Below are 26,700 nucleotides of genomic sequence, written 5' to 3'. Positions count from 1 at the left end.
ACTTAAATATTATTATTGTTACTGAAATAACCAGTAATACTTGGCCTGGATATGCATTTAAATCTAAACACACACACACACACACACACACACACGACAGAGAGGTCTTCACCAGTAATTTTTTTCCTTCACCAATTGATTACAAGAACCTTACACAAGGGAATTAAATTGTCAAAATCATACAGATGGGGGAGGGGGTAGTTGTTTTCCTGAAATGATTTGTCAATTCAAGAACTAATATAAGCCAAACCTACAGATAGGTAGAATGGTGATCTGATTAAATGGCTGGATTAATAATTATTTTGTAATGTATATTTTTGGAGTACAACTCTTTATTTTAATTCCATGTCACATGAGGAAATCAAGTTGTCCCTTGAAAAGGCTACATGTAGTATAATTGTCTAGCTGAAGTATTTCTGTGGGAATCTCTGCGATAGCTGCCCAACGTATTGGGGTGAAAATGAAATAGCTAAAAAAAATGAAATAGCTTACTTCAACCGATATTTTTAGATTGAAAGTAACTTTGTTTGAAGAAAGAAAGGGATATTTTATGGCATAATTTTTAAAATTAATTTCAGCATAAAAATAAAGCTTCAAAAGATATTAGTAATAGATACTTGGGCTTATGATTGTGATTTATGTTGTTCGGGCTGTTAAAAGTATGCCTAGACAATATTTAGGAGAAGAATATCTTCATAAACTTTGAGTTACATGTTTGATCACAATAACTTTGTTTCAGAGTATTGTATTCTGAACACAAAAAAGAAATTGAAAGAATATTTTCAGTGCAAACTCCTTATTTTGATAGGTTAACCAAAAAATTCTTTATAAGAAACTAAGGATTTTAAGCCGAATTACAGAATATTGCTTACTTCATATGTTGCTGTTATTGTTATGCTCTGTAAAGTCAGAATCAACTCATAGCTGACCCTCCAGTGGGTTTTCAGAGGTTGTAAATTTCAAGAGAGGAGACTGTCCATCTTTCTCCTGTGGAGGAGCTGTTGTGTTGACAAAGGCCACCAGACCTTAACCCAGTGGTCACCAGAGCTCCTGTACTTCATCTAGATTTTGCCAAAAAGACTTATAAATTTTTGAAAATTGTCTTGAATTCCTGAAGATTCCGAGAAAGATGAACACTGGAACTTAATGGAGATTGTTTTAGCTACATGATGGCCTAGTAGTAAGAATCTGCCCTGTAATCCCAATGACATGTGATTCAAATGCACCAGCTACTTCATGGGAAAAGGATGGGGAGTTCACCTCCCATGCAGTTAACTGCTGTTGAAAGCCTGTTGGGGGGGTCAACCATGAGTTGGTTTTGACTTGATAGCACACAAGAACAACAGTATTTAAAATATGCAACTATACTTACAAGTCTTAAGGGTAAAAGAACTTTTGAAAATGTGAGTGAACCTTAGGACTTAGATAACTATGTAGAGTTTGATTATAAATAGAATGGATAATATAAAGAAACTTTAGAGGTTTGTAATTTAACCACCTGCTGCCTAGTATAAAATTCTCTATGAAACCCCCCTATAAAAAAATCTTTTTGAGTGATTGCTTGTTTAAAGTTGACTACTGCTTGATAACTTCAAACACTTTCTTTATAGACTGTGTTAGAGTTGGACAGAATGGAAATGTCTATGGATGCTGTAAGTACACTTTCTTTATCTTACATCAAAACAGTTACTAAAAAATTGGCTGAAGGTGATCACTTACATTTCACAATTTGTTTTAAACTTTAAATAGTTCCAGAAAAAGTTCTATGAAAAGGATTTGTTGGATCAAGAGAAAGAAAGAGAAGAACTACTCCTTTTGGAAATGGTATGCTGTGTTCTCCCATAGACACCCTCCCCAGCACATACACGGACAGACGTTGTATTTGTGAACAGTAATAATGGCATTTGTCACTAAATGCCATTCCTTTCATTTTCATATTAATTTCACGTTCATTCCTAAATGACAAAAGACAAGATTTAGTCTTCTGAAATCTGTTCTGCCTACTATCTACAGGGAGAGCTACATTTGGTTTTGTTCTTGTTACGTACTGTTGAGTTGAAACACTGCCCAGCTCTGCATGGTCCTCGGTACCACTGCCACTGCTGGATGTGAGTCCGTTATTGCAGTCCTTGTCCCAGTCAATCATTGGCGACCTTCCTTTTGTTGTTCAGTGGAACCTCTACTTTTCCACCCATGATGTGTTTCTTCAGAAACAATATGCTTGCCGTAATTGAGACAGTCTTCCTATTATATTCTCTAAGGAATATTCTGCCTGTACTTCTTCCAAGATAGATGTGTTTGTTCTTCAGACAGCCCATGTTTTAGGAAACATTCTTCATCAACACCATAATTTAGAGGTGTCCATTCCTCTTCACTTTTCCCTATTTGTTGTCCAGCATTCACTTATATATGAGGTCATTGGATATACCATGATTTGAATCAGGTGTACTTTAAGCACTTCTAGTGACCTCTTTGTTCTTTGGTATTTTAAAGAATTTTTTTCCCTTCAGCAGAAATGTCCAGTTTTATACACAGGTGCTTTGATTTCTTAGCTGCTGCTTCTATAAGCATTGGTTGGTGATCCAAATAAGGCAAAATCCTTGACAACTTCAATGTTTTCTTTATTTATGATGATGATGTTTATTAGCCCACTTGTGAGGATCTTTCTTTTCTTTTTGTTATTAACATCACATGCAGGAAAAATATTACTAAAAATAATTACCAAATGGCTAGAACAATATATTTACAGAGAACTTCCAGAAGTTCAAGCTGGGCTTGGAAGAGGGCATGGCACCATGGATGTCAGATGGATCCTGGCTGAAAGCAGAAAATACCAGAAGAATGTCAATTTGTGTTTTATTGACTATGCAAAATCATTTGACAGTGTGAACCACACATAACACTTAATTATGCTCATATGAAACTTATACCTAAACCAAAAGGCTGTTGTCCAAACAGAATAAAGAAACACCACATGGTTTAAAATCCTGAAATGTATAGTTGTGTAATTTCTCCATACCTATTCAATCTATATGCTGAGTATATAATTAAAGAAGCTTGACTCTGTGAAGAAGAATTTAGCATCAGAATCAGAGGAAGATTCATCACTAACCTGTGTTATGAAGATAACACAACTTTACTTGCTGAAAGTGTGAAGACATGAGGCACTTGCTGCAAAAGATCAAGGATGCAATATAAATTGCATCTCATCATCAAGAAAACAAAAATCCTTACCACTAGACCAATGGTGATATGTGGAGAAAAGATTGGTTCTAGCTGTCAGGAGATGAGGAGATTCATTGCATTTGGCAAGTTAGCTACTCGGTAACTCTCCAAATTACTGAGGAGCAATGATATGAGTTTGAAGACTAAGGTATACCTGATTCAAACCTCGGTCTTTCAGTCACTTGCTATGCATGTGAGAGCTAGACAGTAAATAAGGATAACATAAGGAGAGTTGATGCCTTTCATTTGTGATGTTGGAGAAGAACATTGACTGTGCCACGGACTGCCAAAACAATAAACAGATAAATGTTGGAATAAGTGCAACCAGAGTGTTCCTTTGAGGCAAGGATGGCAAAACTTCATCTTACGTGTTTTGAGCATGTTGCTAGGAGATGCCCTTCCTTAAAATGGAACATCTTGCTTGGAAAGGTGGAGGGTCAGTGAAAGGGAGTAAGACCTTCAATGAAATGAAGTATGTCAAAGATGATGAGTATGGCACTCGCTAGGACAGGGCTCAGATCTTTTTGTCATAAGTTGCTGTGAGTCTTACTCAACTCAGATACCTAACAGCAACAACAACATAGCTTTGGATCTTTACTGGAAAATGCTTCAGGTCATCTTCACTTTTAGCAAGCAAAATGATGTTATGTATTAATTGCAGGTTCCTAATGAATATCCCTTCAATCCTGATGCCATATTCTTCATCTAGTCCAGCTTCTTGAATTATTTTTTGCCTGTCATACAAGTTGAATAACTGTTATAAAGAGATAAAACACTGAGATACATTTTTCTTGATTTTGGTCTACACAGTATGCACATCATCTGTTTGAACAACTTCCTCTTGGTAAATGTACAAATTGCACACGAGCACACTTAAATATTCTGAAGTTCCTATTCCTCACAATCTTTAATTTGTTGTCATCCACAAAATCAAATACCTTTGCAAAGTCCATAAAATACAAAGAAGCACCTTTCTGGTATTCCCTACTTTAATCCAAGATCCATCTTACATCCACAATAATATCCCACATTACAAACCTTTTCTGAATTTGGCTTGAATTTCTTCCTGTTGCCTGTCAATATACAGCTCCATTCATTTTTAAATTAATCTTGGGCTGGGGTATGTAAGAGAAGAAAAACCAATGACATTTTAATATCTTTCTATAGTGGTAAGATGGCACTGCCAACTCAAAGGTACTTGCTTTGAATTCACCAATTGCTCTTTAGGAGAAAGATGGGTAATCTTGTGCAATTTACAACTTTTGAAGACTGTTGGGAAGGGCAGCTATGAGTTGGTTCCAACTTGATGGCACACTACACACACAGAGTTTATCTCTAGAGGAATCTTTGGTGGCACAGTTAGTGCATAGATTGTTGTACTGCTAAGCCGGAGTCATGTGCCTGTTAGTTCGAATCCACAGGGGCCCCTGGGGTAAAGGTGAATAATTTTCTCCCATACGATGTAACGCTCAGCCTCTGAAAACCCGCAGGAGCGTCCGCTGTGAGTTGGTTTTGATTCTACCACAATGAGTGAGTGATTTATCCATGTTGTTGTTGTTGTGTATTGTCAACAGGAACTGCACGTCTTTGAGTTGGCAGCACAACCTCTTACCACTAAGCCACCAGAGCTCCCTAGTTATTACCTGTGTGGCTAAATCATTGATTGACAATGGTTTATCCATAGAGAGGAATTTAGGGTAATGACTCACAGCCTTGTAAAGGGAAGTCTTAAGTCTCTAGGTTCAAACCCCACAAGAGAGACATCTGGGGCAGAAAGGTGCATGTCATCAGCAGAGAGCCAGCTCTCTATTTGCTGACTTTGGACTCTACCAGCCTCGGTGGCTGACATGCCTGAGGTGGGTGGTTGTGGCTGGCTGGCTTTGCTTATAGTGTGGGTTCTGCTTGTCGAAACATTTATTAGTATTCTAACAATTCCTGGAATCTTGTTTTTTGCCAGTGCCTTCAGTGCAACTTGAGCTTCTTCATTTAGTACTATGAGTTCTTGATCAGCGATTACCTCTTGAAGTGGCTTGAATGTCAGCTACTTCTTTTTGGTGTAATGACTATATTCCTTCCGTTGTCTTGTGATATCCCCTGTGTCCATCAGTATTTTGCTAACAGAATCCTTCACTATTGCAGTTTGAAGCTTGTATTTTTTTGTTTCAGTTATTTCAAGTTAAGATACCCATTTTCATTATCTATTTCTAGATCTTTACATATTTCATTATACTACTTGATTGGTGGTTTCTGGAGCTGCCCTTTGAAATAATATCTTATATTCTTTTATTATTCATAATACTCTTGTTTTCTAGCTACTCTTTGTTCACAAGCAAGGGAGCTCTGGTGACCTAGTAGTAAAAATCTGCACTGCAATCCCAAAGGCATGCAGTTCAAATCCAGCAGACGTACCACAGGAGAGGGATGGCCAATCTCCTCCTCTGTAATTTACTGCCATTGAAAACCCACTGGAGGGTCAGCTATGGGTCAGTTCCTGCTGAACAGCAACTTTGGACATAATCTTTTTTTCATTCCTGTTTTCTTTGTTGTTGCTTTTGGGTTGTTTTTTTTTTAAATGGCTTTTGCTTTCTTAATGTATAATGTCCATGATATAATTTCTCAACTCATTTGGTCTTCAGTCACTGGTGTTCACTGCCTCAGATCTATCCTTGATATGATCTCTAAGTTCAAGTGGTATATACTTAATGTTGTAGTTTGATTCTCATGGATTTTTTTTATTCAAGTTCTTCTTGAACTTGCATAAGAATAGTTACTTGTCTGTTGTTCAAATGTGGCCTTTCTCTGGTGGAAGATGATTTGCTTCTCTATAGCCTCTTGCCACAGATATGTTCCATTTGATTTCTATATATTCCACCTGGCAGGAGGTTTACTTGTGCCAGTTATGCTGAAAAGAGATGTGGGATAAATGAGCCATTTGGTCTTGCAAAATTCTGTTGTAGGATCTCATGCATCACTGCTGTCCAAGGCTTTACTTTTTCAACTGTCCTGGCATCCAGCATTGTTTTAACCCTCAGGGCACACAGACATCTAGAAGGCTCTTGATTTCTTTAGTTACTAATTTGAAAACACACACATACAAACAAAAGTTCTTCTGAGCATTTTTGTGAACTGCATTTGTACCTGTAAAGTCATTTCTTATAAGAAGAATTTCTTACATTAATTCAAGTCATTCCTCTAATGCTAAGAAAATGTTTTGATAACAGGAGCAGTTGGAGAAAGAGAAGCAACAGAATGATGGAAGGCCTGTGAATGATAAAGTCTTTGATAAGAAACGTAAGTAGTTTTCCTCTGTCTTCTCCAGTCAGTTACACAATCTATGTTGCATCTTGACTTTCCGGAAGACTGTATTGTTAGTAATTTGATATTGGCACTTGCTTCACTTTCTTTCATCTTGTTCAAATTTGTTTTACATAATTAAATGCTTTGTGTAATACAGATGTTAAGAACAAATACTGGGAATTATCATGACAGTTCAAGGCCTTCAGAAGGAAAGCTTAGTAAATTGGCTGGGTTTGGCTTGTTTTATTTTTTAAATCTGCTTTATTTACATTATTTTTATTTTCCCATTTGAGTGAAAACTTACAAATCATACTAGTTTTTCATTCACTCATCCATGCACTCTTTGTTTTATAACTTTGTAACAATGTTTTCTGAGAAGCAGTTGTCCTAATTGAACATGGGAACACTGTATAGTTTAAAAATTAAGAAAGTTGGGCGTCAGAGTTGTATCTTTTCTCCGTATCAGTCAATATGTATATGGAGCAGATTGTTCAAGAAACTGGACTCTATGAAGAAGGATGTGAGATTAGGATTGGAGGAAGACTCTTCAACAACAGATGATACAACCTTACTTGCTCAAAGTAAAGAAGACTTGAAATGCTTGCTGCAGAAGATCAACGACTATAGCCTTCAATATGGACTGAATCTTAAGACAGAAATGCTCACCAATGGACTTATAAGCAACATTGTGATAGTTGGAGAAAAGATTGAAGTTGTCAACAATTTCATCTTACTTGGATTCACAATCAACACTCTTGGTCCCAGCAGGCAGGAGGTCGGGAAACATGCTGCATTGGGTTAGTCTGCTGCCAGAGACACCTCTAGATTACTGAAGAGCAATGATGTTAGTTTTTGAAGACTTGAGTGTACCTGATTCAGGTCATGGTCTTTTCAATTACTTGCTATGTTTCTGGAAGCTGGACAGTGAATAAGGATGATAGAAAAAGAGTTGATGCCTGTGAGCTGTGATGTTGGAGAAGATTAATGAATATCCCATGGACTACCAATAGAACAAAAAGATATGTCTTGGCATAGGATACATCCAGAATGCTCCTTGCAGGCAAGGTTGACAAAGGTTCATCTCACATACTTTGGGCATGTTGCTAGGAGAGGCTATTCCTTGGAGAGGGACATCATGCTTGGAAAGGTGGAGGGTCACTGAAAGGTAGGAAGACCCCCAACGGGATGGACTGACATAGTTGTTAAGTTAGCAGACTTAAGAATGAAATTAGAGAGAATAAGAGAAAGCTTAATGCAACTTTATTAAAGTGGGGGGGAGGGGGGCGGGCAGAGCTCCCAGGTGAGTTCCTCATTCTGGAGATAAAGAATAGGGACATCACTGTGAACTTACTGGGGAGGATTTTTATAAACAGAGTCTTTAGGGAGGGACATTCCACTCTGATTTACGATCCACCTGCTAGCTCAGCCACGCAGGCTCTTCTTATCAGCAGCAGGAAAGGCCATCAGCATTTGAATTCTGAATGCTTCATTCTTCTCTTTGGGCCCCTTTGCCCAGACTTAACAACAGTAACTTAAGCAATGGGCTCAAATGTATCAGAGGTGATGAAGATGGAACAGGATAGGACAGGGTTCAGATCTGTTGCTGTGATTCATACTCAATTTGTCACCTCACAACAACAATTACATTTTCATTTAATCATTCATACACATTTTAATAACATTATTTACAAGACATTAAATTATGTATCACCTTTCCCTTCATCCGGCTTATCAATTTCTACTCCCTCCCATCCTTTCCCATCTCTGGTAACCATTTAGGATTCTATGTGTAAACCTTTCCTTTGATTCTATAATAGTGGCCTTACATGGTCCTTTTGTGACTGACTTATTTAAGATAATATTCTCTACACCCATCCATGTTCATGTGGTATTTCAAGAATCTTTGTTGTTTTTATTAAGTGTTACATATTACTCCATTGTGTGAATGAACCATTGTTTATCTGTACATCTGTTCATGACACTTGGGTTGTTTCAGTCTCTTTGCTTCAGTGAAATATGAGTGTTTTTTGTTTTGTTGATTGCCGTCTAGTTGAGCATGACTCCTAGCGACCCTATGAACAATAGACCTGAAGCCTTTTTATAAATATTATCACTTCTCAAAGTTCATAGTTTCAGGAGGAATGTTGTTTAGGAAGTGGATGCCACTCCTGCTTGAATACGAGTGTGCATGTATATATTTGTCCAGGATATAGACCTTATAGTGGGACTGCGGGATCATATGATACTTCTTTTCCCAGCTTTCTAAGGAAGCTCCCAGTTGTTTTCCATAGTAGTTGCACCATTTTCTATTCCCATAAGCGTTGTATGCATGTTTCAATCTCTCCACATCCTCACAAGCATTTACTATGTGCTCTTACTTGGCTTTACTGCTGTTGCTGGGTGGAGATGGTATCTTCTCATTTTGATTTGCATCTCTATATAATACCTAATGGTGCTATCACTTCCGGTTTGTTGGTCATTTGAAAGTCTTCAGTGAAATGTCTCTGCATATCTTCTTTCCATTTTATAATTGAGTTGTGTTTGTCTTTTTCTTGTTGAGTTGGAGTTTTCTGTAAAAGTAAAGCTTAATCCTTTGCCAGATAATGTCATTGCTAAATATTTTTTTTCCAAATCTATAGGTTCTCTTTTCATTCTTTTGGAGATAAACTTTGATGCACATAAGGATTTTAGTTTTTTTCAGTTGTCTTGTTTATCCTCTGCTTTTTGTGCACTTTCCATTAGTTTTGGTAGTTTATGCCATGGAAAAGGATGGGCAGTCTCCTCTGGTGTAATTAACTGCCTCTGAAAACCCACCAGAGGGTCAGCAATGGGCCGGTTCCATCTCTACGGTACACAGTGCAACAACAATGTGTCATAGATTAGGGCTGGAAGGTTTTTCTTTAGTTCTGGGGTTTGCACCTAGATGTGTGCTCTTTCTTGAGTTATGTTGTTGTTGATTGCCTTCTAGTCGAGCAAGACTCATAGCGACCCTATGAACAAAAGGTCTGAAGCCCCTCTATAACTATCGACACTTATCAAAGTTCATAGAGTTTCTGGAGGCATGTTTCTTGAGTTATATGACCTGACATATAGATCTTGTTTCAATTTTCTATAGTTTTTGTCAGTACCTTTCTCTAAAGCTGTCCATAGATGGATGGATTTGTTTTTGCATTTTCAGTCTATTCCATTGGCATATTGCCTGTCGCTGTAGCAATACCAGGTTGTTCTAGTTACCATGACTGTAAAGCAGATTTTGGGGTCAGGAATTTTAAGGCCTTCTACTGGTTTTTTCTTCTTTAATAACTCCTGGTCTACCTGTGGTCTCTGCCTTTTAAAATTGATGATTACTTTTTCAGTCTCATTGAAGAATGCTACTGGGATCTGGATCAGTGTTACATTATATCAATAGATCGCTTTTGGTAGTATTTCCATTTTCACAATATTAAGTCTTCTGATACATGATGAGCAAGGTACATTTTCCCCATTTATGTAGGTCTCTTTTATGGTAGTATCTTGTAGTAATGTTTTATCATTTTCATTGTATAAGATTTTTGTATTTCTAGTTCTGTTTATTTCTATGTAATCTTTTAGGTGACTATTACAAATGGCATTGTTTTCCATATCTCTTTTTCATAGTGTTCTTTGTTACTGTAGAGGAATTCACCTGATTTCTACCTGTTAATCTTGGACCCTGCTGCTTTGCGGAATTGCTTAACTAAATACAGTATTTTTTTTGTTGCTGAGTTTTTGATACAATTTTTTAATATATAGGATCATATTAAACACAAAATTCATTGACTATGCAAAGGCATTTGACTGTGTAGATAATAACAAACTGTGGCTGACTCTGAGAAAAATGGGAATCCCAGAACACTTGATCATTCTAATGCGAAACCTATACTTGGACCAGGAGGCAGTCGTCAGAACAGAGCAAGGGAACACTGCATGGTTCAAAATTGGGAAGGGCATACACCAGGGATGCATCCTATCTCCATACCTTTTCAACCTATATGCATAACAGATTATCCGGGAGGCTGGGCTCTATGAGGACAAATGTGGGGTCAAGATTGGTGGACGATTTATCAACAATCTGCGTTATGCAGATGACACAACCCTGCTTGCTGAAACTGCTGCAGAGTGTCAAGGACTGCAGCCTACAATATGGATTGAGGCTCAATGTCAAGAAGACAAAGATTCTCACCACTGGACCAATTGGCAGCATCAGTATGGATGGTGAAGAGATTGAGATTGTACACAGCTTTAGTTTGCTTGGCTCCACAGTCAACAGTCTTGGCACCAGCAGCCAGGAAATTAAAAGGTGCATTGCCATGGGAAAGTCTGCTGTTAGGGACCTCTCCAAAGTACTGAAGAGCAATGGTGTCTCTCTGGAGACCAAGGTGCGTTTGATACAGGCCATGGTCTTCGCAATCACTTGTTATGCATCAGAGAGTTGGACAATGACCAAAGAGGATAGAAGGAGAATTGATGCCTTTGAGCTGTGGTGCTGGAGAAGAGTATTGAGAATACCATGGACTGCTAGGAAAACAAACAGATTTGTCCTGGAAAGGGTTAAACCGACTGGCTCCTTGGAGGCAAGGATTCTGAGGCTCCGTCTAACATACTTTGGACATGTTGTGAGGAGAGACCGGTCCTTGGAGAAGGATATCATGCTTGGGAGGGTGGAGGGATGGCGCAGGAGGGGAAGGCCCTCTATGAGGTGGATTGATTCAGTGACTGGGGTAATCGGGATGGGGGTGTCCGAGACAGTGCGATTGGCACAGGACAGAGCAGAGTTTAGGGCTGTTGTACATAGGGTCGCTATGAGTCACAAACGACTCGATGGCACACAACAACAACAATAGGATCATATAATTGATTAAAAATAATTATACTTTTTACAATTTGATTTGGCAAATCCAAATTCTTTATTTTAGCTTATTGTTCTGACTAGGATTTCCAATACATTATTGAATGGGAGTGATTATAAATGCCATCCTTGTCTGGTTCCGATTCACAAAGGGAATGCCTTCTTTCTCCATTGAGAGTAATGTTTACCATTGGTTTTGTATATGTACACATTTAATTTTGTTACAGAATGTATCTCTTATTCTTATATTGTTGAGGTTGTTTATCAGAAAAGGGTGCTAAATTTTGTGAATAGCTTTTCTGCATCAGTTGGAATGAGCACGTGGGTGTTAATAAAACATTTTCTTTACTATGATGTTGTGGATTACACTAATTACTATGTTGAGCCATCTTTGCACAGGTAGTATAAATCCCACTTGACAGTGATGGTTTTTTAAAAATTTTATATTCGGTTCTGTTGACTGAGAATTTTTGCATCTATGTTCATGGGAGATATTGGTCTATAATTTTCACTTTTAGTATTGTCTTTGCCTGATTTTGGGGTCAGGATTATTAGTAGAATGAGTTCAGGAGTCCAGCTATTTATTCTGGAATAATTTGGACACAGTTGGGGCCAGGTTTTCTTCAAATATTTGGCAGAATTCACCAGTGAAGACATCTAAGCTAGAGTCAGGATGGTTTTTAGTTGGAAATATTTTTAGCATCGGTTCAATTTTTTCTTTAATGAATCTGTAAAATTTTCCACCTTTGTTTTAGTTTAAGTAGGCAGTGAGTTTCTAAAGATTTGTCCATTTCATCTAGGTTTTCATATTCATTAGAGTATGTTTTTTCCTTCTTGTCGTTGTGTACCATTGAGTAGGAACCAACCCACAGCTGATCCACCAGCAGGTTTTCAGAGGCAATTAATTGCACAGGTGGAGATTGCCCATCCTCCAGTTAATTCTGTTATGACATCACCTATTTAATTTCTTATTTGTGTTATTTGCACATCATTCTTTTGTTAGATTTGCCAGTGACATTCAAGAACCAATTCCTATTCTGGCTGACTTTTTCTATTATTTTTCTGTTTCATTTATTTCTACTCTTGATTATTTCTTTTTTTCTGGAGACGATAAGCTTTGCTTGCTGTTCTTTTTCTAATTGTCAGAGATGGTAGGTTTAAGTGTTGATTTGAGTTCTTCTATTTTGATGTACGTGCTATATTACGAAATGATTTCCAAACACTGCTTTTGGTGTTCCCAAAGATTTTTGTATGTTGTGTTTTTAGTCTTAATTGTTTTAAAACACTTTCAATTTCTCTTTTTATTTCTTCTGACTCAGAAAGCTCTAGTGGCTGATTGGTAAGGACTTATACTGCCAAGTCAAAGGCAGGCAGTTCAAATCCAGTAGCAGTTCTTTGTGAGAAAGATTGGCAGTGTCCTCCTGTCCAGGGTTCTGCCTCTGAAAACACACTGTCGGGTCAGCTATGGGTTGGTTCCGACTAATTGGTATACAACAACAACGATAGGGCCCCATAGTGTTTAAGATAGGGGATAGTTTCTGAGTATTTGAGGTCCCACCCCCTTGATCTTCCTGATGTTAATTTTTAATTTGATAATATTGTGGTCTGAGATGATGCTTTGTAGTATTTCAGTATTTTTTAATTTCTTGATTGCCTGAAATTTTAAAAGCTTACAAACAGCTGTCATGCTATCACAGTAGACCTCCATGGATCTAGAGTAACACTGGAAGAAGAAAAATTCTGAAACAGAGGACTTGTTAAAATCTGCCTGTGTACCTTTAGGACAGAAGAGCTGTGCAGTGCTGCCATTACTGAACAATTTGATCTAAGATTCTGTAGGAGAATCTTGATTGAGGATGTGTGTATGGAACGCAAGTTAAGATTCTCAAAGCCATCCATGTCTTCTAGAGCCATAGAAGCTAGACAAACACCTACATACCTAAAACCGTTGCCCTAAATTATAATCTTTAAGCAATAAACCAAACAATAACATAATAATAAGAACAATAAAATAAACAGCTTGTTTTTATTTGTAAAGTCTGCACTGCCAACCTAAAGGCAGGCAGTTTGAATCCACCAAGTACTCCACAGGAGGAGGATGGACAGTCTCTTTCTATGTGCTTTACAGCCTCTGAAAACCTGCTGGAGGGTCAGCCATTTCCGTTCTGTAGCAATGAGTTTTGTTGAGTTGATCTTCCTTGAGCTAATATTAGCTCTTTGTATGTAATCAAATTGACAGTAGCATCTCAAAAAGTCAGATAAGCTTAGGGCCAGAGAGTTTATGTTAATTATAAGGAAATAAATTGGGAAAGAATAGTTACACTGATCTTTATATATAAAATTTGTGGAAATGATTTGCTTTATATATTTCACCAAATAAGTAAATAAATGCCTAATAGGGTATGTTGCTAGGAGGGACCAGTCCTTGGAGAAGGATATCAAGCTTGGGAGGCTGGAAGGACAGCTCAAGAGAGGACCCTTGATGAGATAGATTGATTTCGTGACTGAGATAGCGGGAGAAGGTGTGCCAGAGACCATAAGTTTGGCACAGGATAGAGCAGGGTACAGGACTGCTGTACATAGGCTCGCTATGAATCACAAGTGACTTGTCGGCACTTTACAACAACAACAGTGGCAAGAAGCTGTGCTGCAATCACAAAAGCACACATCTCCAGGACACCAGCTGCTCCATGGGAGAAGGGTGGGAAATCACCTCCCATGCAATTAATTGCCTCTGAAAACTCCACTGGAGGGTCAGCTGTTGGTTGGTTCCTACTCTGTGATACACAACAACAATGAAGAATGCTTACGGTGATAAATCTGATGAGCAGTACTAAGACTGTGAAATGGAAGCACAGATTGAAATATGCAAAGTTCATTTGAAAATGAATACTGCATATTTAGGGATAACTGACAAGTTAAATAATCGTAAGTGACATGGACAGCCGACAGAACAAACAGTTATGTCTTGGGGATAGTGCACCTGGAGTGCTCTTCAAAGGCAAGAATGATGAAACTTCGCCCCACATACTTGTGGCATGTTGCTAGGAGGGGCTGTTCCTTGGAGAAGGACATGATGCTGGGAAGGGTGGAGGTCCAGGCGGCAAAGGAGAGAGAGATCCTCGACCAAGTGGGTCGACATTGTTACAATTGCAATGGCTCTAGTGTGTCAGGAAGTGTGAAGATGGTACAGGAAAGGACAGGGTTCAGATCTGTTGTTGATAGGGTCATAATGGGTTGTACTCGACGGCACCCAACAACAACAGGGATAAACACCTAATTTGTTGCTGTCCAGTCAGTATCTCTAGTAGCTTTCCTGAGGAGGTAGATTGTACAGTGGTCTGGAGGTAAGAAACTACACTGCAGTCCCAAAGGCAGTCTCTGCTGGGGTGTTAGCTGTGGATCAGTTCAGACTCAACAGCAAACAATAACAAATCGTAGAGGAGATTGCACATCTTTCTCCCGCAGGGCAGTTGGTGGCTTATCCGAATCAATTTCCTTTGGGTTGGCAACACTATCTAGGATTAGTGATTCATGTATTCTTTGCTTTCCTATATTTATTTATAGAGCTTAATGAAGGCTTAAAGGAAATTTTAAAACTTAAAACAGATTTTATTATTTTAGGTAGAGACACCAAGACACTCTCAAATCTGTCCAAGAGCATCTCCATTCCTGGCTCCTCTTCTGCCATCCCATCCACAAGTAAGAAGTGGCTTTTCTTTTACAGATACTATTTTAGACCAAGCCATTCTACTAAATGAGATAATTATCTGAGACCTCCTTTTACTGTCACTTGCTTTGATAGTTCTTAGTGGATAGTACAGCAAAGATCTTTTCCAATTATTTCAAGCTGAGGAGGAGTTTGGGAGGGGATAGGAATTGAAACAAGCAAGAGTGATTTGAACAATTGTGTTTTCCTTATTTCTGTTTTTTACTATAGGCAAAGAAATCAAGAAATCCAAACTCATCCGAAGTCAGTCTTTCAATAGTCAGTCTTTTCACTCAAAATACAGCAACATGGAAAAGTGCGCTAGGTATGCTCTCTCAGCTACTAATTTCTGTTAAGTGGGGGATTTTTATTTTATAGTCAAACATCTTTATTTCTGTAAAGTATGTTTTACCAAGTTACTTGAAAAGAAATCAAGTTAATGTTGAAGATCTCTGTAAACTTTCATTAAAATATCAATAAAAATATATGTAAAAAAGGAAAAGATTGTTGGATTAAAAAATAGAAGACTATTGGTTTGTGTAACCAACGTTCTAAGAAGAATATAGCCATCACACTGTTGAAGAACATCCTGGGGTTCATGTGTGGTTTTATGAGGAAAATAGTGCTGTATCACATATGCCACTTCTAAATGTATATGGACGTACACAAGCCAGTGTATGTGTGTGTATGTATCTGCTTGGTATTGTTGTTGTTTCTGCCTATTATGAAGCCACTAGCATTCTCCTCTGGTACAGTATCTTAACAATGCTCCTCTGACAAAAGATGCGTGTCTGATTTTCCACTCAACCCAGAAGACAGAATTCTAGACCAGTAAGATAAAGGAAAAGTGAATATGAATCACACAACTGAATTTTAGAGGTTCTGTATAATAATGTATATAACAGTTGCATTATCAGTTGGCAAGCAGAATAACTTTAAAGATGTAGAAATGTCTTTAGGTAAATTCATTGACCTATTGAGATAATGTCTTTTTTTAAAACTCTCATTTTTCTGTGACTCAAGGTAGCCTATTATAAATTTTAAGAAACTTATAGACATTTTCAGCACACCTATCGTAGAAATCCTACCCAATAGAGTAACCTTGAGGCGGACAAAGGAGTCAAAGTTGCTTCCAAGAAAATGTTGCCCATCTTACTTACCTGTATTAGCTAGACATTGAAAGGATAACCATTATCCTGGTGCAAACATGTCTGAAAGCTCTTTTAAATTATAGACAGAGTGGCGAGGCCTAGGCTCTCTAAGTGAATGATAACTAAAAGCAGCAAACATTTCACAAGAAGTAGAGGAAAGCATTGGAAGGGGTTGAGAGGTTAAACAGACTTCACACTCGATGACTGATTGGAAGGAGAATGTTCTTACTGTTTAAATGAAACCATGTTTTTTTCTAGTAAAAGTTCTGCAACAGGATGTACACTTCCTGTCTCGGGCTTAACGAAGAGTTCTGTTTTTTCACTAACTGGTAAGTGCCAATCTGAGATCTTTCCAAAAACACCAGAAGAGGTTTCTTAAAGAATTTAAGTGTAAAGAATTTCTGGGTACATTGTTTCTCCTAAGTTTTTACCTTTGTCAAATCCTTGTAATGAAACTTCCCTCTAACAATTGAGGAAATACTTGACCCTTTATATTACTTCTTGTTTTCATTGTGTTAAGGTCCGTAGTTGAATATCTTAAAGAGAAAACTTTTTGTTTGTTTAATTTTTAGTTTGTTTACAGTGTCAAATGTCTGTGAGGATGGATAGTAATTAGAACACTTACACTGCTGGGCACAGTCACTTTGGGTGACTGTGTTGTGGTGTGGTGGTTTCATAAGTATACATTTATACCCATCGCTGCAATTCTACTCCTAGGCATTTACTGAAGAAAATGAAACAGATATATCCATGCAGAGACTTGTACATAAATGTTCAAAGTGACTTTATTTGCAATAGTAGTGAAACAATACAGAGAGCTATCAAGAGTTAGAATGAATAAACAAATTCCTTTTATGCAATAGAATTTTAGTCAGTAAAATTAGGAAGAAAGTATTGACAGACACAGTAATATTAATGAAGCACAAAAAGCTGTGCTTAATGAGAGAAATCCGACAAAAAAGAATCCTATATAATTTCATTTATATAAAATTTTAGAAAATAACAATTTTTACTTAACTCAGATTTACTGCTGTCTAGTCACTTCTGACTCATAGCAGTTCTTTCCTTAGGCTTCTGAGGTTGTAAATTATAGCTGGAAGAAACTGCCCACTTTTCTCCAGTGGAGCACTGGTGGCTTTGAACCCCTGGGAGTTTGCAGCCTGCGAGTTAGCCGCGGACCTCACTGTGGACTATGTCACAGAGGTCAGGAGGCAGAGTGGTGGCTGCCCAAGCATGGGAGACAGGGGTTACGTCAGGGCCCGAGGAGGGTTTTAGTAGTGATGTAGGTCACTATCAAAAACAATTCCTGAGTCTGTTGGTCAAAACTTAAAAGATTAGGTGGTTATATCTGTGTATTTTATTATATGTAAGCTCAGCTGCCAACCCAAAGACAGGCAGTTCAAATCCATCGGGTGCTCTGCAGAAAAAAGGTGGCCATTCTCCCTTGCAATTTACAGCCTTGATGAGTCAGTTCCAACTCGACAGCACATAGTAACAACGACTTCTACAACATACTTAAGTTGATTTTTTAAAAAATGACTTTAACCTTTTCATATCCAAGGTTAACATCTTTCTTGGAATGCTCAATTTTTGTCTATACGCATATTCTTTCAGACGAATCATTCCGGACCCGTAATGCCAGTAGCCTTCCAGCCTCCTTTTCTCATACTTCTTTAACGAGCACTTCCCGTGGGACTGGTAACTCAGCTGACTCAAAAAACAACGGAAGTAAAGATAGTCAACCTCGGAAGGCCACCCTGTAAGTGATTAAGTGACACACTTGTAATTTGTAGTATCCTCTGCTTCATCTAAGAACATTTCCCTTCCCACTTAAACACTTCTCACAGAGTAGAATATGTCTGTAACTAGGAGATGTTAGAAACAAAAAATAGATGTGCCCATTAGATAGATAGCCTCTATAAAATGATTTCTGTAGAGCAAAGACAATGGCGATTATTAGGGAATCAGTAAGAACCGTTTAAAAGGCTCTCACTAATAGCTGAGAGCTGGTCATTCTTCTGTATGTTTACACCCAGGACATTTAATTTCTTTTCTTTTCTTTTTTTTTTTACGTTTAATTTCTGAGGAGACACGGGGTGTAATTGCATCCCTTGTAACAACCAGCTCGGGTACACGTGATTAAGTACCGTGCTTAATCACACAGTCACACAGTGCTGGAGAGGGCACAGCTGATGAAGAAATGGCTACTGTGACATAGATCCAGGCTGGTGGGGCCAGGAAACAGGCTCTCGGGGCCTTTCCTCCGTGGTCACTTTCCATGGGTCATTTAGATCTTGTTTGATTGCTGAAGCCTTTGCCATGAGGAATCATATATAAGAAATTATTTCACCACAAATTATAGTTTATCCTCTGATCTGGAATGCCTGAGCCTTTAATAAGAATAGATAGAATTTAAACAAGCTACAGATGTAACTGCCATGTTACATCACTACTTATTTTTTTATCATTACTTATAAATGTAAAATTTGTATATATATAAAACCACATAAATGCCAAATGATATCATTATGTAACTGCCAAATCACTGAGACTCGTGGTAGGTACAACAGAAGTGGCATAGAACCTTCCCCATCACTGCCACAATTACAATTATGTAACACCTTGTCTATCATTCATTGCTACCAGATGTGTATTATTGTGCAAAATAGTAGGATAGTAATTTTTGCTATTATTATTTGAGAAACGTTGGATAATGATAGACCATAACTGAGTAGTAGGTGTATAGGTTTGCATCATATCTTATGCCTTTTAAGTCCAATAACTTGATACGTTCAGGCCTTCATTTGATATTAGATGCCATTTCACCTCATCCTTTTTTATTATGGCTGTGAAGATATAAAACATTTGCAAAGCCATATGAGTTAATTTCTCCCCTGACTGACTGGTGAGTGCATGTTTGATGTTTTCTATTTAATGATAATTTCATGGAGTAGTATAACTTCCCCCAGATTCACTATCCTCATATATTAGGTTTACTTAAAACAGGTTATGTCTAAATTCCTTTATTTACTTTGTAAACATCATGTAGGTAATTTTTCTTTTTCCCCCTTCCTTCCCTCTTTCTCTCTTTTCCTCTCTATTTTTTGATAAAGAAAATCCAGAAAATCCAATCCTTAAATCTGCTTGATGAAGGAAGCAGAATGCACACAGCTGGAGGCAATATGATTGGTGAACAAACACTAAAGCAATGGCCGGGCTTCTCCTGTTTCCCTTTTCTTTGTTTTTTTGATGAAAAGAGATATCTGAGAGATATCTAATGTTGTTAAACTTCCCACTTTTGAAATTAGATTTTCTAGGAGGAATAACACTTATTTCTACAAACAATAATGGTTATAGAATACTGATGTTACATTGAAGTCTAACAAAGAGCAAGTGTAGGTACGTTCTTTGACTACTGCTACAGACCAGAAGAGTCTGCCCTTACTGTTTAGGGAACCATCTATGTTACTGTCCTCATTTAGAGAGCCAATATGCAAGTTCAAAGAACTGAACTTGCCCTAGTTAATCAGTCATTTGGAGGAATTGGGGAAATGTGGAAGAGAAGGTGTTGTCTAGCCAGTCTTCAAGTACCGTTGAAAAGCCGTACTGAAGAGGAAATGAAAAACTGTCCACAATTCTATATGTCCTGTGATTGCGGTGATGTGTTGTCCTTGGGCATTCACAAATTTAAATATGACAGTGAATATTCTAAAGATTACAGAGAACTTCAATGCAAGTACCTTAAAAATAATAGATTGATGATTTCCTTTATTTCCTAGAAAAATTTATTTTATAAATACTTTGTTTACATTTCAGAATGCATTTTTCCTTAATTTAAAATGATGACTCTAGATCAGCTGTTATTCCAGGCTATCATGCTTAAGCGATAACAACAGCATTTATTTGTACTAATGTTAATATTACCATCAGAATTTGCCTGTGGAACATAAACAGTTCTTAATTTAAAAATGTCAGTTCTTGAAATATACTGTATGAAGCTATTGTCAGCTTCCTTATTTAAAAATGCAATCAGCATACAACTATATTGGTATTAGGAGATTCTTGTTTTTTTAAGATTCTAATGTGATAAAGATGATCTAATTTGCGAATGCATATGTGTGTGTGGTTACGTTTTTTATAATGTGAAATAGTGAATTTACTCAAAATATAGGTTGCTGAGAAGCCTGTGTTTGTGAAAACACTTTTAAGTGTTTTCCAGCAGGTTTTATTTAATAAATACAAAGTAAGACAGTCTGTTTTAAGCAGTGAATGAGAGAACCATGTTGTTGTTATGTGCCATCAAGTCGCCTGTGACCCTATGTACAACAGCTCTGAAACCAGCCCTGTCCTTAGCCAGTCTCTCTAATCCTGATACACCAATCTCCATTGTCCCAGTTATTATATTAATTCATCTCATCTAACGTCTTACTCTCCTGTGCTGTCCCTCCACCCTTCCAAGGATGGTGTCCTTCTCCAAAGACCAGTCTCTCCTGGCCACATGCCCAAAGTATATGAGACAGAGTTTCAAAATCCTAGCCTCCCAGGAAAAACTTGGTTTCACCCTCTCCATAACAGACCTATTTGTTTTCTTGGCTGTCCATGGTATGTTCATGACTCTTCTCCAGCCACAATTCGAAGGCATTGGTTCTTCTCCTGTCATATTTAATCATTGTCTAGCTCTCTGAAGCATAACAAATAATTGAAAAGACCATGGCTTGAATTAGGCACACCTTGGTCTCTAGACTGACATTGTTGCTTTTCAGTACTCTGGAGAGGTCCCTGACAGCAGATTTTCGCAATACAATTCACAATTCATCTTTTGATTTCCTGACTGCTGGTGTTAAAAGAACATTGATGGTGGAGCCGAGCAAGCTGTAATTGTTAACAACCTCAATCGATTTTCCATCTGTCATGGCCCTACCAATTGGCCCAGAGGTGAGAATTTTTGTCTTCTTGATGTTGCGCTTCAGTCCATATTGAAGACTACAGTCCTTGACCTTCTGCAGCAAGTGCTACAGTAGGTCTTCTTCAGTTCCAGCAAGCAAAGTTGTTTCATCTGCACAGCATAGGTTGTTGATGAGTCTACCTCCAATCCTGGTGCCACACTTCTCCTCATAAAGCCAGCTTCACAAATGATCTGTTCTGCATGCATATTGAAAAGGATGGGGACAGGATGCATCCCTGATACCCTCCTTTCCTGATTTTGAACCATGCGATATTTCTCTGTTCTGAAGACTGTAGCACAGTCAAGTGTTCTGGGATTCCCATTGTCCTCAAGGTTAGCCACAATTTGTTGCGATCCATACAGTCAAATGCCTTTGCATAGTATACTAATATCCAGTTATTCAAGGGATAGTTTACTGAGTATGTGAGACTTTTTCTTCTCTTTGTCCCTCCTTTTTCTCTCCTCACCAGGGCCGTGGGTGGGGAGTGCTCAGCTGCTACGCTGGGCACTGTGTGCTCCTCCCTGCAGTTTGCTTTCCTGGGCCTGGTAGCCTGGGGAATGCCGTAGCACATTTTGACTCTCTCCTGGAGGGTTGCTGCACGTCAGAATCAATTCCACGGTAACAGGTTTATCTGTTATGTTTGGGTTTGGTTTTAATTCTCCTTATAGTTTCTTTTTTTGCTATTTGTTAAGTGTTCATTAAATATCAGTTGGGTAAATGGAATTGTTCAACCAACTCATTCATTTATCATCTTTGGTTAAAAATTGGGTAGGTATAAAGAATTTGACAATACTATCTAAACAGATTTAACAGATTCTTTGTGGATTTTACATAACGAATTATGTCTCCACTAGCATCAGTAACCTAAGATTGGATAGATCATGCTTTAAGATAGAGCATTTGGAATACATAATGTAGCATCAAAGCTGCTTTGGTTTTTCTATACTTTGATAGTCAGTGATGGTGGTTTAAATAAAAGAAAATTCCTATTTATTTGGTAATTAAAAACTTTAGTAGAGTCTTAACTTATTTTTCCATTGTGCATATGGGAGAAGGAAGTGATTTGACAGAGAAAAGTTATTACAGATAATGTTTGCTGTTGTTGTTGTGTGCTGTTGTCTCTTGTGACTCATAGTGACCCTGGGTACAATAGCTCTGAACCCTGCTCTATCCAGAGCCAACCTTATTGTCTCTGACACACCTACCCCCATTACCCAGTCACTGAGTCAGTCCGTTTTCTTGAGTTTTCTTATCTTGGCCTGTCCTTCCACCTTCCCAAGCATGATGTCCCTCCCCGAAGACGGGGCTCTCCATGCAACATGCCCAAAGTATGTCAGAAGGAGCTTCAGAATCCTTGTCTCCAAGGAACAACCTGATTTTACCCACTCTAGGAAGAACCTGTTTGTCTTCCTAGCAGTCAATGGTATATTCAGTACTCTTCTTCAACAACACAGCTCAAAGTCATAAGTCATTGTCCAGCTTTCTGATGCATAGCAAGCAATTGCGAAGACCATGGCCTAGATCAGGCACACCTTAGTCTTCAGATTGACATTGTTTCTCTTTAGTACTCTGGAGAGGTGCCTAAGAGTGGAGTTTCCCAATGCAATTTTTTTTTTAATTTCCTGGCTCTGGTACCAAAGTTTAGACATAGAATATAATCTTATTTTTTGGCATTATATTATCACTTAAATAATTAAACCAAATGACTTTTGAAAGTATTAGGACAATAATTTCTAAAGTCTTTGAAATCTGTTAAAATTATACTTCCAAGAACAGATTTATAGAAAAAGAGTAAAGAACAAAGTGCTTACAAAAATGAAGACATTCACACATTTATATCAGAAAATGATACAGATATTCTTGTAAAAACTGTTAGTGTAACAGCTTATCGAGTAGTTCCTTCTAGTAGTTGTATGAGAAGGAAAGATCTCCCTCTACCTGTAGCTGCAGAGAAAACGTCTCCTTCATGTCTCTGTTACTTATGGAAACTTGTATTTTTCAAGAAAGGTACTAGAATTTCATTGATGTGTACTATTGAGTCAGACAGACCCATTGCTGACTCTCCAGCATGTTTTCAGAGGCAGTAAATTTCACAGGATAGTATTGCCCATCTTTCTCCCATGGCGAATTTGAACTGTGTACCTTTGTGTTGGGAGCACAACTACTTGCCACTAAGCCACCAGACCAGGTAGCAGTAAGAAGCTGTGCTGCAAACCCAAGAGTGCATGTTTTGAATCCACAAGATGCTCCGTGGGAGAAGGACTTTACTGTCTCTGAAAACCTGCTGGAGGGTCAGTCAAAGGTTGCTTCAACTCGAAGACAACAAGAAGCCACGAGAGCTCCCTTACTAGTATTTTAAGCAGAAAGCAAGCCTATGGTGCTAGAATTTACAGCCAGAAATGGAGATGGAAAGAAAATGGAAAAGGCAAAGCAGCAGCATGTAGCACTTTCTTCCACAACTTCATACACGTGCAGCCTCATATAAAATCATCTCCCTTATCTGACTTCCTGAGTCTGAACATCTTGCTCTAGAAAGAAGAGCTCATACCCGTTTTGGCTCGCGGTGAGTGGGCATGCGAGACATGCGATTGAAATGGAACAGCTTCTTCAGCTTCAGTAGGAGTTTGGCCTTGAAACTCCATAATCTTTTCTCAGTTGTCAGAGTGTGTGTGTATGTAGGAGCAGTTTTAAAAAGTCAGCCTTTCTGTTTAGAGAGACCTTACACAATTTTCAATATTTCTATTTCAAAAAATATTTTCAGTATTTCCCCTGTCAATTGAAACCTTCAATTGTTGTTTTAAGATAAATTTTATTTCTCACTGACGTGCGTTTTTCTGTGCAAACGTACTTCTAAAATATGAAATGTAGTGTTTTAGGAATGTCATTCAGCACATTTCAAAGGTAAAAAAAGTCAAAGTCATTGACATGGAGTCAGACTCAACTCATACACTTTGACCCTCCAGTTTCTAAAGCTGTAAGTTGTGAGAGAGGAGCTAGCCCGCTTTCTCCGGCACAGCTGCTGGTGGGGTCATCCATGGCCCTGTGGACAGTGCCACCTGAGCTCCCTTGAGCATTTGTAGGAGAACGTGAAACAAAATCTTAGAACTAGAGAATAGAATCATTTTCTTTTACCGCCCCCTCCCCCCTTATATAGTAAAGAGACTTTATTTAGAAACAATTATTGCATTCCAATGCCAACATACTTCTTTACGCTGTTATGTTAGACCTCTGGTTCCTCTTCAAACCAGAAGGTAGGCTGAGCAAAACACCTTCCAGGAGTTCTCCTGCTTAGAGGAAAGGTGACCTCGGATAGTATGAATGCATATAGTAACCCTCTGCTTGTTGTTGTTGTTGTTATGTGCCGTCGAGTCGCTTGCGATTCATTGTGACCCTATGTACAACAGCCCTAAACTCCGCTCTGTCCTGTGCCAATCGCACTGTCTCTGACACTCCCATCCCGATTATCCCAGTCACTGAATCAATCCACCTCAGAGGGCCTTCCTCTCCTGCGCTGTCCCTCCACCCTCCCAAGCATGTTGTCCCTCTCCAAGGACTGGTCTCTCCTCACCACATGTCCAAAGTATGTTAGACGGAGCCTCAGAATCCTTGCCTCCAAGGAACCACCCGGTTTAACCCTTTCCAGGACAAATCTGTTTGTTTTCCTAGCAGTCCAGGTATTCTCAGTACTCTTCTCCAGCACCACAGCTCAAAGGCATCAATTCTCCTTTTATCCTCCTTGGTCATTGTCCAACTCTCTGATGCATAACAAGTGATTGTGAAGACCATGGCCTGTATCAAACGCACCTTAGTCTCCAGAGAGACACCATTGCTCTTCAGTACTTTGGAGAGGTCCCTAACAGCAGACTTTCCCATGGCAGTGCACCTTTTAATTTCCTGGCTGCTGGTGCCAAGACTGTTGACTGTGGAGCCAAGCAAACTAAAGCTGTGTACAATCTCAATCTCTTCACCATCCATCCTGATGCTGCCAATTGGTCCAGTGGTGAGAATCTTTGTCTTCTTGACATTGAGCCTCAATCCATATTGTAGGCTGCAGTCCTTGACCTTCTGCAGCAGGCGCTTCAGGTCCTCTTCAGTTTCAGCAAGCAGGGTTGTGTCATCAGCATAACATAGATTGTTGATAAATTGTCCACCAATCTTGACCCCACATTTCTCCTCATAGAGCCCCGCCTCCCGGATAATCTGTTCTGCATATAGGTTGAAAAGGTATGGAGATAGGATGCATCCCTGGAGTACGCCCTTCCCAATTTTGAACCATGCAGTGTTCCCTTGCTCTGTTCTGATGACTGCCTCCTGGTCCAAGTATATGAAAACCCACTCAACTAACTTGTCCTTGGTAGGATCATGTCATTAGCAAGATGAAGACCATTTTTTAACCTAGAGAATAATGTCTTATTTATGATGGTCATGCTGGTTTTGTTTTAAGAACTGATGGGGGAAAATATATTTTAAAAAAAGCGGTGTATGAGGGAATGGGAACGTGATCTGTATGTAGTATGAATCCTTCAATAATGGACCATTTTTAATTGGGCTTGGCCATATTCTTGAAGGCATATGTTCTCATAAACTTTGCTTTGTTGACTTCATCTCTTGAAATTAGGGCATTTCACTGTATCACTTTTCATTATTGTTTGTAGTTGTTGTTCTCAAATTGAGTACAGCTCATAGCAACTCTCTGAACAGCAGATATAAACCCTGTCCTATCCTGTGCAGCAGATATAAACCCTGTCCTATCCCCACCATCTGACACAGTTGATCCCAGTCCATCTCGTTGAGGGTTGTGCTTCTTTCACTGATGTTCCACCTTTCGGAACATGAAGTCCCTCTCCAAGGATTAGCCTCTCTCTCCTAACATGCCCAAAGTATGTGAGATGAAGCTTCACCATTCTTGCCTCTTAAGAAGCATTCTGGATGCACCTTCTCCAAGTACTGTTCTAATGTCAGCCCATGGAATGTTCAGTGCTCTTCTCCAGCACCACAGCTCATAGACATCAGTTCTTCTGTCATCTTTATTCATTGTCCAGCTCTCAGATGCATAGCATGTGATTGAACAGACCATGCTTGCGTATGACACGTCTTGGTCTTTAAAGTGACATCGCTGTTCTTCAGACTATGGAGAAGCCTTTGAAAGCAGACTTTATTGTTCTAGTTTTACTTAAACAAACCTAATTAAACACAAATGTCAAATTAGAAAGTCAGGTGGATTAGCCCTCTGTCTGTGCCATTCGCTTTCTAGACCCAGAATGGCCAGGCTGCCTCACCTTAGTGACCAAGATGAGGAAGTCAATGTTGTTGTTGTTGTTATGTGGCGTCGAGTCAGAGCTAACCCATAACTGACCCTCCGGGGGGTTTTCAGAGGCTGTTAATCACATGGAATTGTCCATCCATCTCCTGCAGACTAGCTGGTGGATTCGAATTGCATACCTTTCAGATTTCAGGGCAGCTTCTTACCAGTAGGTCACCAGCATGGCCTAGGCAAGCAGAGAT

General features: G+C 38.7%; 1 protein-coding gene across 1 annotated transcript in view; it reads left to right on the top strand.

The window, feature by feature from the left end:
- Positions 1-19,387, top strand: part of PPP4R4 (protein phosphatase 4, regulatory subunit 4) — a 134,594-nt gene extending 115,207 nt beyond the window's left edge. Inside the window, exons 18-25 of the mRNA XM_006879096.1 lie at positions 1,611-1,652; positions 1,750-1,824; positions 6,447-6,516; positions 15,014-15,091; positions 15,330-15,423; positions 16,508-16,578; positions 17,864-18,008; positions 19,363-19,387. Coding sequence (XP_006879158.1) covers positions 1,611-1,652; positions 1,750-1,824; positions 6,447-6,516; positions 15,014-15,091; positions 15,330-15,423; positions 16,508-16,578; positions 17,864-18,008; positions 19,363-19,387 — 600 coding nt within the window. The remainder of the gene's footprint in view (positions 1-1,610; positions 1,653-1,749; positions 1,825-6,446; positions 6,517-15,013; positions 15,092-15,329; positions 15,424-16,507; positions 16,579-17,863; positions 18,009-19,362) is intronic.
- Positions 19,388-26,700: the final 7,313 nt, after the last annotated feature.

This window comes from Elephantulus edwardii, unplaced genomic scaffold, assembly GCF_000299155.1.
Source record: "Elephantulus edwardii isolate Elephantulus edwardi_28Jun2011 unplaced genomic scaffold, EleEdw1.0 scaffold00002, whole genome shotgun sequence".
NCBI classification, from domain to species: domain Eukaryota; kingdom Metazoa; phylum Chordata; class Mammalia; order Macroscelidea; family Macroscelididae; genus Elephantulus; species Elephantulus edwardii.
The sequence above is the reverse complement of the archived record's forward strand: the minus strand, read 5'-3'. Positions and strand labels throughout refer to the sequence as shown.